Below are 18,890 nucleotides of genomic sequence, written 5' to 3' on the forward strand. Positions count from 1 at the left end.
GAGTGGATTGTGAACGCTGCTCTTCACAGGGCAGATGCCATTTCTCTTACTAAACATTTTTAAGGGCGAGGGGCCCTGGACAAAGCTCTAGACAAAGCTTGAAGCCCTCAATTTAATTGGCAGATGGAGTTGATAGGGGCAACAGGTTTTGAAGTGGGCCAGAGCATTAACCTTTCAAAGGATAGAAGAGAGTCTAGTTGAAACTCTGGCCCCCGGAGCGGCCCCTGTTTGTTGAGGCTGGGAGCTTGAAGTACTTTCTGACTCCTCATCCATATTTCTTTGGTTTTCAAGAGATAAAAGCTGCACACAGAACCAGCCAGAGTACAGCCCGTCTATAGTAGTCGTTATTTTTGTAAGGTTTTCAATTTATCCTGTATTCCTGTCAAAAACGGCTGCATCTGAAGCTTTTTTCTTTTTTGCACAAATGATAGTAATTTTCAGTCCAACAGCAAGTAGAATCTATCACAGGTTGTTCTCTGGTGCTTTGTCACTCGTCAGAAGTCATTAGTAGTTGCAGGATTAGTATTTGCTGTGGAGGAGGAAGAGAAAAGACCTAGAGAAAATCTGTGGATACGGTTGTATGAATCCAGGTCTGATATATAAACCCCTATATCACCGAAATTCTTCAGCTTTACAAGACTTGGGAGCTTCCTTGGACCATTTCCTCTGACAACTGATCCTCCTGGTCAAGGCCACTGTCAATCACATTGGAGGGATTATGTTCTTCATGACAACTGATTCATTTTCCTTCAGCAGTGAATTCACTCAAGGAAAAACTCAACAAATGTCAAGCGAGTTCTCAAAGTTTGGTGTGTAGACGATAAGTTACTGTATCAGTCATGGAAAGCTTTCCATGCTTCCCCTGGGTCGGATCCCTGCTGTTTCTATGCATTATAGATACTAGAGATGGAACTCCTTTTCTCCAATTTAGAAAAATCATATTAGCAATGCTTATTTCAGCATTTAGAGCTGCATTTATAATGAATTACAAGGTTTAAGATCGTAAGTCTGTGCTGTGAGGGATTCCTGCTGCTTTTCCACTATCATTTCTTCTGACTTTTCACGCTTTACTTATTTGGTTCCCTTTAGGTGCAATTATACAGCTAGGAGGAGGACCCATACTGCGGTTTAACCACCCAGCTAAAGCTTCACAACTGAAAGAGAAACAGCAGGTACAGTCGGTACCCAAAACGTCCAGAAACATTGCTGCGTCATCTGCATTGTCTAATCTTAATTTCTACAAAACAAGTCAGCATTCTGTGCTCTATTGCCATGACTAAAAGCTGGAAACCTGCAACCTGGAGTGAATATTAACACCATAAACTCTGTGATGAGCTACAGTGTCATTAGTATAGCTTTGTCATCTTATTTTCTTGTAGTGATTTGTTTTAATCATCGCTGTTTAACATCACAATTGCAAAATCATACTATTGTGGAGCCGATTTTGCATGTTATAAAAAAGCACAGATGTTTTCTATAAAAGGACCCAGGTGCAGAAGACTCAAAAGTTGTTTTCGCTCCTCCTTGTTGTATCTGGTTTTCAGTTGTTTATATAGAGGCGTTGTAGGATTGAATTGGTGCAGCAGAATTAAATGATTTAATATAGCTTCCTCCTTGCAGCTCCTTATCTAACGAAACAGTACATTTTTAAGAAACCTTGAAAGTATTTATTTCTCAGCGTTCATTTCCACAAAACAGAGGAGTTTGACTTTGTAAGAAAGGAAAAAGAAATCGCTTAAAATGAATCGCTACAAAGCTTGGGTCGATATGAGGTTTGCAGAGTATAATGGCCTAGAGTAAAAAGGCAACAGTTTCACTGTATTGATGCAATAATTTAAAAGCAAAGGCATACAGCATAATGACTGCTTTAATACAAAACGGTAATTATATTCCTATTGCTCCTAAAATGACTGACACAAAATATTGAATTTATGCAATTTTTTTTTATACATATACCTCTGTACATTGCAGTAGTTTTCAGGTGCTGAAAGCTATAGTACATTACTTAAAAAAAAAAAAAAAAAAACATTAAAACTTCCTATGTCATGATGGTATGAGACAGATGATTTGAAGAAAAAAATTTAACCCTTTTGCCTCCACTACACTACCAGCTGTAGCAGAGCGAGGGAAAGGGTATGAGCAGTCAATACACAGACATGATTGTGCTAGTAGGATCTTTATTTTGCTTTTTGTGGTTCCAGTTGTTGGTATTTAACATTTGCTCTAAATAGGATATCTGCAAGAGTTCTATAATTACTCTTTAAGATTATCTTAAACACCCAAGCTGTCCTATTTCAGTAATGTTTTTCATAACCAAAGGTTTTTCTGAATTTTGACCAACTCTAATCTTGTTACTGTCTAAATATGGGAAAAGCACAAGACCAAAAAAAGATTTTATATTAACAGGTGTAGAGGGGCTTAAACTATATTTTTTGACATTTTTCTAAATGTTCGTTATTTCAGCTACATTCTTCTGTGAAACTGTCAGGAATACTGATGATATACAGTATATACCAAAAGCAAGGCATTGTATAATTTAAATCCACCATAGACAGTTGTCAGTCATTTCAAACTCTGAGACAGGTTTTTATTCTAGTTGTTTCTCCCTCTTTTATCTGCAGAGCGGGCTGCTGTCTTCCTCTTCCCAGTCTTTGACTGACTTGTCCAAATCTGCAGAGAATCTATCCGAAGTGAAGCTGCAAAACTCTGGGTAAAACATGCAGTATTCTGGCATCTTGTAAAACTCTCCTCACTCTTTCCTCCTCAGTCTGCACAATACCTACTCACAGCACCATTCATCAGGTATGTGGATCAAATCAAAGCCATAAATCAAGGCGGTATTATTGTAAGAGGGAACATGCAAAAAGTATTTGTTCAGCGCTTCATGCTGAGTGGGAATCAACCAAGTTCCAATATTTCTTGTTTTTTTTTGTTTTTTTTTAAGTGAACAGCCAAATGTGACCTTTCCAGAATCACCTCTTCATTCAAATCTCTGAGAAGGTTCAAAGATACAGCATTTATGCTTTTGACTATTATAAAATCTCGCTAGTAATTGGCAGGACCTTCAGTAAAATAGTTAACCAACAACTGACCTACCAAAATGCCTTGGAGATATTCCTTTCTTCACCATTAATAAAGTATTTAACAATTTTACTCTGAACTTTGTGTAGAACAGTTTAATCAGCAGCAGTTGCTGCTGGTGAGACTCGCCATGTAAACTGTTCTGTAAAGGAGCAGTACTTTAAAAAAAATAAAATAAAAAAATACTTGGCAAGAACTGAAACCAATCCTGTCTGGAGAGGACTTTGAATGGTCAGAACAGTCTGATCTGAGCCAGTTTTTTTGAACATAAGCTGCTAACTCTCTAGGATTGCTCGGTAAGGGTGGGATTGATTGATTGATTCATTGGCAGAAACCCAAAATCGGATCATAGATTAGCACGATTTTCATTAGTGGGCATGCTAACTAGCCTTTGCAGTCGTAGCAGGCTCCATTGCAGAGAGCAAGGAGAAGGGTGAGGGAATTTTCAAGTTGAATAAAAACGTTGTTTATAAAAGTTTCGTACTGGACCTTTGAAGGTGAAATTACTTCTGTCAAGTCATCGTTTATAGCAGAGACCACAAGTTTTAAGACATTTTGTTGTTCAACTTTACCTTAAAAATATATCAAAGTTGCATAGTAAATTAATGTGCAATATTAAATTGTAAAACCAGAAGAAGTGCCTGAAGTTTTTCAAGCATACTTATTTACAGTTTAGATCTTAATATTTCAAGACTAATGCAAATCATCCTGGGTGCTGGATATTGGTTCATCTTGTCTTCTCCAGGTGTCCCAAATGGTCGAGTGGGGACCATTTGGGACCCCACTCGACCCCACTCATTTTTTGAGTGGTGTCTTCAGAAAAAATCTCAGGCCTCTGTTGTCCAACTCTTGTACTTTCTGCAGAAAGTAATTTAGTTTTTTATGCTTTTCTGGGACAGGAGTGATTTTCTGTCCTCCTTTACACCAGACATGCATTCTAAGACCTCTGTCCTACAATGACTTAAGAAATCTCTTGTAAACCTGCTACCATCTTCAAGCAAGCTCTGCAGTGGTGGCAACCCAGTTGCTTGTTTCCTTTGGAATTATAGAAGTTTCAGATGTGAAATTGTTGATTTGGATATGCTTTGAAAGAAGTGGTCTTTCTTGGATTTACTTTGTGGTAACAATAGTTGACTGAAGAAGGCTTTCAAGGCCTGGTTCCTTTAAAAGCAGTCATTTTGTTTACAGATTTTCATGAAGTTTCATTGTCATTACATTCAGTGTGTTGGCTTCGCATTTTGTCTGACTCTTAATGGCATCTTATACCCAGAACAAACTGACAAACTTCACTGCTCTAGTTATATGGTGACAACAATGACATTCAGCACATTAAATCTTTTGATCACCTTGGACTGTGGTTAATGATTAAAGGTTTGTTTGTTCTCGCATCTCCCATTTATATGCTTAATGATAAAATAATAAATCAAAAATAAAATGACTGAGATGGATAAAAGCGCTATAAAAATGTGACCCAAACCTTTTTAATGTGTGATTAATTTGTCACACCACGGCAGTTGTGAAATGGCGTGTCAAAGTTCAAATACCCGGAGATGCAAATTTGAATTTGGTATATATATATATTTTTTTTTTGCTGTAAAAGGTCATCTTTGTACATAATTAGTTCTTAGTTCTAAAAATATCTGAATAATTGAGCTTCCAGACTGATAAAATGTGTTTTTGACAGTTTTTACAAAAGCTCAAGGGACAGAGTTTTAGTTGATTGTTATTTCTACACACTATACCAGACAAGTCTGAGGCATTCTGTGACATCTTTATGCCCTGCCACGGCCTTGGCATTGTGTGACAGTTCATTGATCTGTCACTGTCTCAGTGTTCACAGAATTAGTGTCCACAATCCAATTCTCCCGTCGGTGATTCACCACTGCCTGAGGTAGCGAGCAATTTGAGACACCTCCCCTTGTCTCTCTTGATCTGCTAGCCCTGATGTTTTACAGCATGTGGGGAAGTTTGACGTGTAATTTCCTTCACACTGCAGCAACCCTCCAAAAAAAGTTAACCTTCTGCTGGTGTGATTAATATAGCTTTCACTTTGACACCTCAGCGCAGAGATCTACTGCTCTTTGATTTAGATGTGAAATGGTTAATTTACACATGGTTACTTCAAGGCTGTTGCAGTGCCATCCAAATGTATTCGTACCTCTTGAACTGCTTATATCATGGTATTTTTATTTGGATTTTATACATGCCTTTCTGTTTATACCGAAGAGTCATTACTTTATAGAACCACCTTTCCTTGCTGTTACAGCTGCAAGAATCTACTGGCATTGCAATTCTAGTGATTGAAAGCCCCTCATTTTATTTCATGGTGTCAGAGGAAAGGTGGCTGAATTATTTTTTTTCACATTAAATTGTAATGTGTTGAACCTGTTCTTCCTCCAATTTCACAATTAGGCTGTACTTTGTTAGTCTCGCATCAAATCCCAATAATGTCTTAGTGATGATGTCTGGGGAAATATTTCAATGAGTGTGAAAACTTAAGTCATTGTATTTATATTGATGAAGGAAGCCAACCCATTTGAAGCAGATTGAGGATGTTTAACAGCTCGGCATCAGCACTTTTAGCTCAGCTTTTCAATTTGAAAAATATGATATAATCTTAAAGACGGGAGTATTCCAGTGGTGGTGTCAATTTGTACTGAGGATGCAACATTCAATTTTAAACTATTGCACTTACTTACTTTTCCTTCTCTAGCCTTCAACATCTATTTAGGCTCTCGAGATGAGCCTGGAGCTCGGATATATATTCTATTCTTGTTCCACTTCTTGCCTCACTTGGCATAAACTCCCTTGCAGCAAGGGCAGAATTGATCTCAATAATCTTGGAAATGACCCTTGGCAGTAAGAGCAAATTTGAATTCAAACGCCGGCTGTGGATGTGTTGCACTCTGGGAGCGACACAAGATATCAATGAACTGACCCGCAGATGCTCAAGGAAAGTGCTCCTTTGCAACAAAAGCAGCCTGACGAGTATTGACCACATCACTTGAATTCCTGATATCCCCAAGTTGAAAGTTGAGATTAAGAAGGTAACTCTGTTTAAAGTCCAACTTGCTGTGAACCAATAGTGATGTTTCACTTTAAGTGAATATCCAGATGTGGTTTACTTTGGTAAGCAGAAATTCAGCACAGACTTGCACACCTTATTATGCTTTTAGTGGTGACGGATGTAATCAAAACCTCAGGTTTTTGGTCAAAAATCTCAAGCAGCTTAAAAATTTTTTTTTTAAATTCATATAATTTAATTCCTTTTGTCAGATTATAGCAAAATTCTGTTTAGTAAAGTAGTGGTTTTTCTTTTGTGATGAATTGGTAATATTGCCAGACATGCATTGACATCCTGTTAGCTAATACCCAATATTGGACCAAATGTTGCAAATGACCCAAATTTAAATTGTCTCCAAACTACAGAGAAGTTAAATTTATGTCAAAAAAATTTATTTAAATCAATTAGGTGTACCAGTGGGTTGCTTGGTAGGAGGAGGAAAAAACTTTTGTCCAATTTAGAGTAAAATGTTTCAACTAGAGGTGTGCCGATCGATCGGTCACCGATCATAATCGGGCCGATTTTCGTGAAAAAGTGCATGATCGGTGATCGGCGATCATTGGTTCTTGTTGCCGATACCGATCACCTGCATCTCATTTCGCAGCCTGCCTGTGCAGCTGGTCGTCTCTTTCCTTCACACTGCACAAACGTGCAGCAACAAATCCTAAGCGATGTGGAACTATAACGCACTGAGTGAATGGGGAAGTTTGCGTGATGCGGCAGAAAATTGAAGCTGGTCAAAATGCATCAACACAACGAAGCTAATACGACATAAAAACAATGCCATACTTGACGGAGTTTGGCTACATCGAGGCTCACTGCAGCAAAAAAGACATATGGAGGATCAGATAGCAGGTAAAGCAGTGCACAGCTACAAACACTCACCCGGATTAGCATGACAGTCAGAAAGCTAAACAAATAACCCTCAAAATTATTCAAGTCTTCGAGCTGCGATGTAAGACGCTGGTTCTGCTCTTGCTGTTGAACCGCTGCTACGCGCTACAGGTAGTAATATTTCACAGACGGAGCGCCGCTTCTGCTCCACCTGGTAGTGACTCTCACACCAAACCTCTGTTTAAAGCTGCAGCATCTAACCTAAAAAAAAAACATTTTACATACGTATTAAAACTTTCGCTGTCCTAACATGAGACAGATAATCTCTAAAATAATCGATCTCCTCCCTGTTCTGCATAATTACTCCGCTCAGTCAGAAACAGCCACTCAGAACTAGCAGTAATCAGCTAGCCGCCATGATATCTGGAAGTTTTCATTCAGTAACTCTGGATTGTTTATTGTAATGGAATCTGTATTTGCCTTTGAATGTTAAGTTTTATACTTGAATTTTTTTGGCAATGTTGAGAGGTTTTATTTTGACTCCTTGCATTATTTAGCCTCTTCAGAGCCTTCATATGTTATCAGTCTGTTAAAGATAGTATTACCAATAGCAGTACAATTTGCAGAATGCCTGTTTTGTTTAGTTTTCTTCTTGAAAAAAGTTATTAAAAACAAGTTTTTGTCTAAATTAAGGTGAATTCATGGTTCCTTTTTCCACATAATGTAACCAGTAGTGTTTATGATAAAAATAATAATAATGTGATCGGTATCGGCAATGGGCCCTCAGCAGGTGATCGTGATCGGTATCGATATCGGCAGCAAAAAACCTGATTGGCACATCTCTCACCTTCACCTTTTTTGGGTTGGTTGTAAGCTCATCTACCTGAATCAACTATTATGGGAATGTATTAAATGAGACGGAGAGGCATTCACTACAGATTAACTTTTCAACCCCACTGAATTTTGAAAGGGAGCTTCTGATAAAGTTGAGGAATGTCTGCCTAATCAGATGCAACTGTAGCATCCAGGTAAAAGTGAAGCCAGCTGGGAAAAAATGTTCTGTGATGCTGTCAGGGAATGAGCAACTGTTGGTCCTGAAGGACAACACTGCAAACCTTTGCATCTAAGCCTCAGAATTTGGACATTTAAAAAAATAAAATAAAATCACCACTTCCTTTTTCTGTGAGACAAGCATCGATGCGTACAGGACATGCTCCGAGCTGATCCTTAGGATTTGCAAAAATCCTTTAATCGTTACTAGAACGTGAACTGTCCCTCTTGTTGATGCTGCCAATGCTTTACTTCTGCTGCTTTCACAGTTTGGCAATCTGGTGATACACACACAAAGCCCTGCTAAAGCTGTGGTTTACTGTCAAAAATCATTCTGGGCTATATACTTGGTTCCTGCTCCCTCCCTCTGGAGTTCTGCGCATTGTATGTAAATCCTCAAATCATCATGCACAGATTCTATTTAATTTCATAGCTAGTAGAGTGTCTCTAATCTCATCCAGCCATTTGGGGTGTTTGCTTTTCAAATCTAATGAATATTTTTTTTTTGTGTGTGGTGTTGAGGGTTATTGGTTCTTTCTTTTGCCAACTTTTCTGGGTCTCTGGTGTCAACACTACATCACATAATTAAATTTGCTTAAACAAAGACGGTAGCAACATAATAATGGGACTTCAGAAGTATAATGCTCTCATCTCATCAGAATACAGTTTTTAGTCCTATGAAATAATGTAAAATGTATTTCTCTCATTTGTATCTTTAATGCAGTCAGATGGATGTGCTGGGTCTCAAAAGCAAGTCCAAAGACCTGAGAATTTGTCTTGGATCTACGCCGACAGAGATCCAAATTACAGTATGTATTTTTTTTTTCTTGCGCTGGTCTTGTGCAAACTGCACTCTAGGTAAAGTTAATGTAAGGAATGGGCTTATCAAAGTATAGCAACGTTTTAAATGGGTTTTCAAAACTAGTAAATTTTAAATTAACCTGAAAATCCACCCTTTATATTTAAGTGAAGATGTTTGTTTAGGGACTTGTTATGAAATAAGTAGTGACTAATTGTGGGCTGGTTACTGGTTTCAAGTTATAGCGAGATATGAAAAAGTCACTGTTTAAAACCACAAAAATTTGCAGATTCATAATTATTAGTTCTGCAAGTGCATTTTCTATACTTATAAAAAAAATGTCCCAGTCCTCTTTATTTAGACACAATCATGGTTCATAAACGGAACAAGAACAATAAAGGAAAAAAAAAACAATCACTGATGTATAAACTAATGCGCCAGTGATTCCACAAAGTGGAGAAGAACCTCACTGAGCTTTGAATAGGATTGGTCAAATTGATCCATATTTGATTGAGTGAGCCGTTTGTGTGCAATTTTATCTTTCGCAATAAAAACCCCGTGATAAATTATATCAAGACATTCATGCAGGATAACCTAATTTGTGTTGTGTCCCCTTATGCTTAATGGAGTGAATATTGGACCTTTTTAGAAATTTTTAAAATATTACAGCTGTTGGTAATTTATTTTTAATGTTGAACTGAATTTTTTTAGAAATCTAATTTGGCCCAACAATAATGATTCAACCTTCAGCAATGGTCCTTAGACTAGACTGCTGATGAATTAATTTCAGTCATTAGATATTTAGATGGTTAAATCAGCTTAGCCAGCCTATTATGAGTTTTGTGTACTTGTGTTGACCTACATAAATTGCCTACCGATCTGTGTATAAATGCATGTGCATTTGTGTGCGAATGGGTGAATATGACTGTAGTGTTAAGCACTTTGGTCAAAATGACTGGAAAAGCACAATGCAAGTTCAGTCCATTTACCATTTTCTAAAGAGCAGATTAGCAAAATTGTATTGATCAACCGAGACCATAGAAACTACAACAAAACTTTAATTATGGCTGTAAAAAAATAGCCAGAAAATTTAATTTCAGTTAAATATTTGAGTACAAGTAAATGGTTTACTCTTTCATTGTACATTGAGGATCTCATACTGCCAATGCCTAGTTACTAAAGGTATAAGAATTGGCTCTAAAAGTGAATCTCCATTACTGGTGTTTTAGTTTCATTTGTCTTGGCAGAACCGAGTTTCAAAGACTTGCCCATCTCCATCGAGGCCCAATACAGATTTATGAGCCATGAAGCACTTTCTCCCATTGCTTGTTAGGCACATATTCAGACCTTCTACGTGTTCCTGTAGGGCTTTAAAGGAAATTATGCCTTGTGATTGCATAGTGCAGTGAGTGCACACGAGTGTTTCTGTTTTTATAAATGTACCGTGTAATTCCTCACTTCATTTCCCCTCATTTTGTTTTTGTGCATCCAAATGTAATTGAATGCATAAATAAAAGTTAGCTTCCAAAGTGAACTGAATTAAATCAGTTCCTTCTCAGCAGGGCCAGAAATTTGAAATCATTTACATAAATCAGGGTTTTTGTTTTTGGTATCTTTGAGAGTTTAATTTCCTTTTAATTTCTCTTCTCTACCCTCACTACATAAACTAGGCCAATCCTGAAAGAGACCCCGTCCCTCGAACAGTTTTCCAGTCGGGCAGAGATGCACTTCAGGGTCAAGGAAGCATCTGGGATGGCCAGAAGCAGGAGAGGGACTCGTGTCATAAATCAGGGCCAGGGCTCGTGTCTGAGAGCCCGCAGAGGACGTCTCGGAGTGGAGCTGGTGTTGCAAGTTGTGAGACGGAGGAAGTTTCATCAGGGGGTGGCAGCCTCCAACAGACATGTGTCCTGGGCCCCAGTGATGGATGTGGCATGAAGCCAGAAGGGAATGCTAATGAGATCCAAGGTGTCGACGCAGACTGCTATAAGGGGAGACCCAGCTCTGGTGGGAACTCATTAGGCAGCATGTCCCACCTGCAGAGTAGTGGAGGAAGTAGCTCCTTTTCGGTCCTCCCACAGACCAGCACTTATTCTCAGTTCAACAGAAAACCACTTAGCAAGCAGGTGGCCTGCTGTCCACTCAAAGATGCTGCTTTCCAGGACCAGCACAGTTGTGGTGAGATGGAGGAAACAGGAATTTTGAAGGAGATCAAAGGAGTTGCAGAAAACCCAGTTAGAAAATTAGGGCTGGGCTCTTTGTTTAGCAAAGTGTCCTGTATTGTCCGTGATGCACACAGTCTACTTTGGAGGTCTCCTGCACTTTTGCACCAACTGACAACTGCAAAATTACAACCTGTTGGCGCCTGCTTGTCTAGCCATGTTCTGTCTATAGTGAAGGACAGCCATATCTTCATGGTCGGAGGGAGCTTTGCTTTTTCGCTTATCAGTAAGAGTCCCATTTTCTCTGTTGTGAAAGCTTTGCCCCTCATACGGCACATCCAAATGAATACATCTCACCCCCTTCAGCCCAAAGAGGCAGCTCTTATGATTCAGGACTTCAATAATTCCAACAACACGCAACTCTCAACCTTGACACTAAGACAAAGCATGACAGAACAATTGGTAGGTGATGTGCTGGAAGTGTCTAGGGATTTCTGCAAGAGAGATTTGCAGTCACCAGAAAAGCAAGATGGGAATAATTTTCAAATAAAACAAGATGCAGTCATTTCAGAGCCTTTGATGCCAAAACAAAGAAGCCCTCAGTGTTACAGCAATGGTTGCAAGATGGATGTTATCCAAGCGACTGAAGATGTAGATCAGGCAGAAACTGTTCATGTTTGCATTCAGACATTGATAAAATTTCCTAATCCACTTCTGAAGCTACAGACTCTGCCTTTGGGAGATCTGATGGGTGTTGTACAGTCGGTCTCTTGTTCAGTGCCTTTCTCCCAGAGGATCATAGCACTTCACTGGTTGAAAGTAGCCAAATGTAGCCAACCTGATCCCCAGCCTGGCCTCTTGATTGTGACAAAAACAGATCTCTACACACTGACTGCCAACTCTGGGGCCCTGGTCTTGTTCCATCATCTCCCCTTGTTGCAGCTGAGTGATGTACTGATAGGCTTTGCTGGCCAAAGTTTACGTTTAATAGACACTACAGAGGAAAGCATCCTGGGTGTTTATACCCACAGCCAGAAGCAAACCAAAGAGCTGTGCGGTGCCATACTAAATGCTGTCTGTTCTGGGGACAGCAGGCTTCATCAGTACCAATTGCTGCATGACAACTTGATGGAGTTGTCCCTAGACTGCAAGGTCTATGTACCCGACATGCAGCTGGACTCTGGCTTGAGGCTTTACTGTCGATTTCAGAACAGTCTCATTGATCTGCTTGATCTTATTCATTGTAATATTGATCAAGCGACAGTCGCTCTTGGAGAGTTGCAGCTATTGATGTACACCAGTGTGGCCATGCACCTGAGTTGCCATGTTCATAGTGAACAAATGGCCCAGTTCTTTCTCACAGATACCCATTTTGGTCTGGCAAAGGAGGATGTTGTGTTTCCAAAAGCAATATTTTCTCAGTTTGATGTCTTGGCTCTTTGTCGTTGCTCAGATGTGCACTGTTTACTGATGCATGATGAAGACAGCAGCGGATCTGTCATGGTGGATGTAATCATTGCAAAAGCAAGGGCCAAAGGCCACCCTGAAAGCATGGCGAAGCCAGATACCCCATCTGAACATCTTTTCAATTCATCTCCGCACACAGAAGTGTGGAAATTAACTTTCAGTTGCTCCACAGAGGCCACCTGCCTGATTAATCACTTGTCAAATGTCTGATCATGGACTAAACCGTCTGTAATGAACAGCCCAGCTTAAAAACTCTCACTGGGAACAGTGGCAAAAAATGCACTTTGACCAGACACTGAAGGGTGACTTCTCTATTAATGATGGTGCTTTAATTTTTGTCATATTGTCACATGCCTTTTCCACTCTGAATTTTGTTTTTAAAACACATGAATTTCTTTATCTTCACTGCTCTATTTGGTTTAGTTATGCTTTAGATAAAGGTTTCATATTTTTGTATTGAGAATTAATAAGTAACAGGTTTTGTAATTTATATATATTTTTTTACTAAAATGGAAATTAATGTTCTGCTACTGCATTGTCTAAATTAAAGTTTTGAATATTTGAAATAAAGGTTAAACCCATTTCTGCTCTATTGTTTACTTTTGTATCAGAAATAATCTCTACAAGTTTTAACTTGGGAAAAAGAAGTCAGTTTTCTCAGATGTCTCCCCATCTACTCAGACCTTGCCTCTACATCTGGCATATTATCAGAAGCAGGTAGTCGAAGCTTTTTTTTTTTTTTGAAAAGCTTCCACTTTAGTCCCCTATCACAAATCTAATCTACTCCTGAAATGGAACCCATCTCTGTTGGTACAGTAGACGGTCTTTGTATTTTGGCTGATTATACAGTTATGTCACATGTGCACAAACACCCATTTAATATTTGGTTAACTTTATTTTGGCAAGTCATTCTTTGACCGCACATTTTGTAGTATTTAAGCTACAAAATGACTGAACTTTAATCAGGAATTTCAGTTCTGACATGTTCCTAATTGACTTAATTTGCAGACGAAGTTCTATCTTGGCATTAGAAAAAAGGGTATCAATCTGAATTTTTTTACTGAATGTCTACTTGTCAATGACAACACCCAGGTGCTTGTAACATGCAGTAGACCCAGTTTATTCTGCTCATTTCCTTGACTTGCTGACCCCCTTAAACATTGTAAATTGCAGGAGCAATGCAGTGCAATCAGCCCTCTTGTCTGCTGCTCAAGCATGAAGGATGCAGATCTGGCCTTGAATCAGAAAAATGTCTCACATTGCTGCAGTACAATCTGAGAAGAGATGGGGGGGGGGGGCGGGAAGACGTGGAATCGTTTCCCAATTTTCCTTTGACATTATGTAAGCATTCTTGCCATCTGTGCGTAAAATGTGTGAAAACCAAGAAGCTGAGCAACTTTTATAAATTGTATGATTAGGAGAAAAAAATTAGTTTATAGATAACATTTGGAGTAGCATGATTGTCTGATGTGCCTGCATGGTGTCAGCTCAGTTCTGGTTAGTTCATATCAGTTAAAGATTTTAATGATTCATTTTTTTGAATAACAGAAGTGCTTATACAACTGCTTGTAGTAATGGATGTAAAAGCAGGTGTTGAGGTTTTTGCTCTTGATCAACAATATTAAGTTTTTTAAGGTGGTTGAATTCAGAAACTTGATTCGTGTTACTAAAACAGAAAGGAGCCTTTGTTGGACAGTTTTGTTAAAGGAAGTTCTTGCTCCAGATAATGAAGCATCACCACTGTCCAGTCTTCAGTCTTTAAATCCAGTGACCTCCCACTGAGTTTCCAGCTCCAATGCACTTTGTCATTGACGGCACATAACTGGATAATTTGTTTACCTCCTGCTTCAGAAGCATCTGAGCGTGAGCTGGTCACATGTGTCGTTGCTTAACTGCTGATGGGGTAAATCTTTAAACTGGGGTAAATCTTTAAACTGACTGGGATCATTCTGCCGCTTTGTGATAGAGCTTCAATTAATTGTTCACTTATGTTTTCTCGATGTTCTGAAATTGCACTTAAAGCTTACTTTGATGGATAAATTGGTCCAGAGCTTGGTTGTAATCCATTTGAAAATTGGTTTCCTATTGATGAATGAAACCCTACAATGTTTTCTATAGTTTAATATGCTTGAAGAACCATCTGGTTTCAAATCAAACGGAAAATTTACAAATCTTTCAGAAATGCTGGAGTACTAGGGAAAAAAGTAAGCACTGCATTCAAATGCAATACATTATAGTATGAACATTTTCTTGTAAAACAGCACATTTAGTTGCTACTCTAAAAGATCGTTGTTTCTGGAGTTTCCTGTTTAACGATCTCATCAGTCATGTTAAACGACATAGTTGGAAGCAATTGTCTGTGTTTATGGCTTTGGGCATGTTTAGATTCACAATGCACACAAACATGCAGTCGATATGAGAACTAAAAGGATTATGCATAATACGGCAAAAAATTTGAAGCACACTGATCAAAGATCAACTGCAATGTAAAATGCCTTTTAGTGTTAGATTTTTTTAAGTTCTACATATTGTTTTACAGTGTGCTTGTTAAATGCATATAAATGTATTTCTAATGGCAAAAATCATCATAAACCTTTGTTTGAAAGAATGGTTTTTGAATCGTTTGTTTTGTTTCTCTGAACATTGAACGGCCCGACACTGGAGAAACCCATTTGGACGTCTCCTGCTTGGAAGATGGGGAACTGTTTCCTTTTATCCATCCTTTGGGCTCTTTGGGGAAATTTTGAGGAGCATCAGGCTACATTTACGCAGCAGGTCTTGATGCTCGATCCGATATTTTTATTTATTTATTTTTGTCTTTGCATGTTCCCTCACTAATGCAACCTCAATCTGATTTCGGTGTGAGTGGTTTACGACAGAAACCAGATTGAGGAAGAACTCTTCAATGGCTCTATTTAAAGGTCATGGTACACACTGAAACACTGCTGTGCTGATTAACTATTTGTATCTTGGAGGAAATGGATGATTATATTTTTCCACTCAGTGCAAAGAAAACAAACTTCTAATCGTTTGAATATGACCTTATAACACTTTTCAGATTGATTGTACACAATCAAAAGCTCTTCAAAGTTATTACTGATGTCTTCCCACCCTAACATTGATTGTGTTGACACACATGCTTCTTCAGACCTGAAGATCAGAGGAAATCATCACCCAGCTATTTGCTGCTTAGCATAAAGTGTGTGGTTTTCACTTCATCTCTGTATAAAAGTTGATGGATGTGTATCTCCTGTTCATATTACATTTGGGGTGTGTTTTCAATCATTTTAAAACTTCATAAATACATCTTTATGTCCTGATATCTCAGAATGTGCTTGAATGTGAAAGCACATTGCGTTTTCCTAGGACTGCATACATTTTTAGTTTTTCTTTTATCTTGCAGGATGAACTCGGAGCATTTAGATGAGTTGAGCATCAAAGACAGTCTTGCAAGGTCTAGGGTTAAGTGAACCTTTTAGCTCCTACATGTCAAATAAAATATAAATGTATAGCTTTATAATTGTGGGTTTGCTCTGCTTCACATTTTTACTGGAGTAAAGTTGTTTCAATTCCAGCTTAGTACATCTCTTTATTGCATCTATTTCTACTAATACTGGCATTGTCACTTTATCAGCTCATTTTACCTATAAAGAAGCTACTAGCAGGATTTTTTATTTTCCTTTTGTTTTTCTACATGTTGCCGATGTGCTTTCTGTGCGATTTTAACAGAAGGTTTTTGTTTCTTTTTTGCATAACTTCTGCTGCTTCACTTATCTGCATAACGCTAGAAGCCAGCAGTGCCATGTATTAATAATTGTTTATTATGCCACGTAACTTTTGATGAAACGAGATTATCTGCTCAAAACCATTAATTAGTAACTAGCAGGCATGAATAAACATATGAGGCACCTGTGGACGTACTCTGCATATGAAGTGCTTCGTCTTAAATTGGATGGACCTATGCAATCGGATAAACTTTCATTTTATTTTCTTGTATCTATTATTTTGCTTTCAGAATGGAAAAATGGAAGATTAAAAATTGAGGATCAAGGCAGGTTTTATCATAAGTTGAAAATGCAAGCTTAAGCGAATTTATTTGCACCCCGGCACAGATGTATAAAAAACACAAGTGTTTGTCGGAGCAAAATTTTGCACTAAAAATTAAACCCAACCTTTAATTTGAGAACCTTATCTTTAGTAGGGTAGGAGTACTATTGGCACTATTTCCTGTAATCTGTAAAAAAAATAAATAAAATCTTGTAACTGTCGGAGAGCATAAAGAACCCAGGAATTTGCATCATCACCGATGTGCAAAGAACTTTTTTTTTTTCTACAGCTTAATACATTTTTATTTTTCTGTTTCTCAGTGTGAGATTATGGTACTGCAATTAAAATAAAAAAACATAAAAATGTGTTTTTCAACACATCTTTATCAGAGGTGCCCTATCTGACCTTTTGGTGGTAATGTAGAAAGTTTTTTGTATTGTTTTTTTTCTTCTTCCACAAAGGTCATGACCCCTTGATTAGCAGGACAATCCCCAGGACTTGCCAGTTTGCTAAATCTTTCTGAAAATCTTTCTCAGTCAGTTGCTACTTTAATTAGTTTTTCCAGCAATTCTACAGGCAGTTCTTTCCAAAACTACTTCTTGGTGTTCTAAAGCTGAGCTTCCAATGGTATTATTAGTTGGTGTTTCTTAATCAGCCTGAATTACAAACCGAGGAAACGGATACCTAAAAACCCTATCTTCTTTTAGCCTCATCCTTCTTTGAGGGCATCAGTAATTTTAGTTTCAGCTGGCGCCGATGGGCTTTAGGAGCAGCCTGTAGGTGGTGATTGTTTGAAGAGTCTGAGCATTATAGACTTGAAGCACCTTGCCTTCCCTAATGAAGTCTGAACAGGCCAAAGCTCTGTAAGCTACCGTAATTAAGCAACTTTTGCTGAAAGTTGCTTCTGAGCTCCTCAAGTTTTTTGGTTCTGCTAATTAAATGCATTCTTTTAAAGAGCCACAGAAATGTTTGATTTTCATACTCTACTTTTTCACTGAAACTAACATTGACCAGATTGTGTACGGGAAAATAACACATTATATAGAACGTTATGTGACGGACCAACAACACACCATTGGTTATTGTGAAGTTGAAAAGGATTATGGTTTAAATTTCTTTATTATATTAACATAGAAACAACAAAAACCCTGAGCACAACTTCCTTTCCAAAGAAATGGAAACAAAAATTAAGTAGTATATGATTTTTACAATTATACGTCATCTTATTTTTGGGTAAAGACTATGAACCATTTCTCTCTCCATTTTTGTTTTGGTTGTGTTTACCCAGAATGCCTTGTGCTGGAATCCACTTCCTGCTTTCGAAACGGTCGCCAGTCCTCTTGGCATTCAAATCTGCATTCAAACTGCACCAGAGTTTACTTAAACCCAACCAAGACCGAGGTTTTTGGGTGGACCAAAGTTCGCTTTTCTGGTCCGCAGTACAGCCTGATTGGGCTTTCACACCTCCCCAAACTCCCCAGTTTTATTAAAGCGGACTAAGCTGGGCTGGTGTGAACACAAACTCGAAAGTGTGGTTTATTTACCAGTGTTCTCTAACAAACCTCTGAGGCCTTCAAAAAAACAGCAGTGAATAATCTCCTGCAAGGCTGTAGTGCCAGCATCTGTCAGTACATTCAGTTTTTTTTTTTTTGTGTGTGTTTTTTTTAAAACTTGTTAAATAAGATAAAGCCACATCATTACTCCCCTCTTAATGCTTTCAAAGCCACTTTGGAAGTTCAATTCCGACTGAGTGGAGGTCATTAAGTTGTCCAATATGAGCACCCCTACTTGTTTAAATTCATTTTGCTCAATTGCAGGACAACATAATTAACATCATCCACATACTCTGGTCTAATGAGAGCTAACGTTTGCCAGCAATGGCAGGTGTTATCCAGGCCTGTGGTGGAATGTGTTTTGGGGAGGGGGTGACTCTCAGAGGGGACAGACACAATGGCAGTCTGAATGTCACTGGTTTCTTCTTTATTTGTGTGTGAGATTTTGTCTGCAGGCCAGAAAAAACAAGAGATCTCTTTGCCCCCCACAGGAGGAAGAGATTGTCGGTGTCAGTTTTAAATTGGACTCCATTGTCGCCCTGCTCAATTCTGGACCTCACATGAGCTCCATTAGCATTTGCAGGAACTGCGAGACATTTACCACCATGGATTGTGACAGATTTCACAAGCTCAGTTTTAGTGTTGCCTTGGGGGGCGGGAGGGTGGGCAGTACTCACCATCTGTTGATTGTGACTGTACCCAACACTTTCATAAGTAGCTGGCTTTCTGCAGTAACCAATAGTCCATTAACAGAGCTGGCGTATGCAAAAGTTTAATTTGCAAGTTAAATATACTGGTCATTGAGAAACAGAGATGACTGGAGGAGGAGGGGTTGG

The 18,890-nt window shown here is 38.5% G+C and overlaps 1 protein-coding gene across 1 annotated transcript in view; it reads left to right on the top strand.

The window, feature by feature from the left end:
- Window positions 1–13,035, top strand: part of kif16bb (kinesin family member 16Bb) — a 32,631-nt gene extending 19,596 nt beyond the window's left edge. The window contains exons 15-18 of the mRNA XM_008430198.3: window positions 1,090–1,172; window positions 2,622–2,710; window positions 8,754–8,838; window positions 10,499–13,035. Of these exons, the coding sequence (XP_008428420.2) occupies window positions 1,090–1,172; window positions 2,622–2,710; window positions 8,754–8,838; window positions 10,499–12,664 (2,423 nt within the window). The 3' untranslated portion in view covers window positions 12,665–13,035. The remainder of the gene's footprint in view (window positions 1–1,089; window positions 1,173–2,621; window positions 2,711–8,753; window positions 8,839–10,498) is intronic.
- Window positions 13,036–18,890: the final 5,855 nt, after the last annotated feature.

This window comes from Poecilia reticulata, chromosome 15, assembly GCF_904066995.2.
Source record: "Poecilia reticulata chromosome 15, P_reticulata-male-v2, whole genome shotgun sequence".
In the NCBI taxonomy this organism is placed as follows: Eukaryota; Metazoa; Chordata; class Actinopteri; order Cyprinodontiformes; family Poeciliidae; genus Poecilia; species Poecilia reticulata.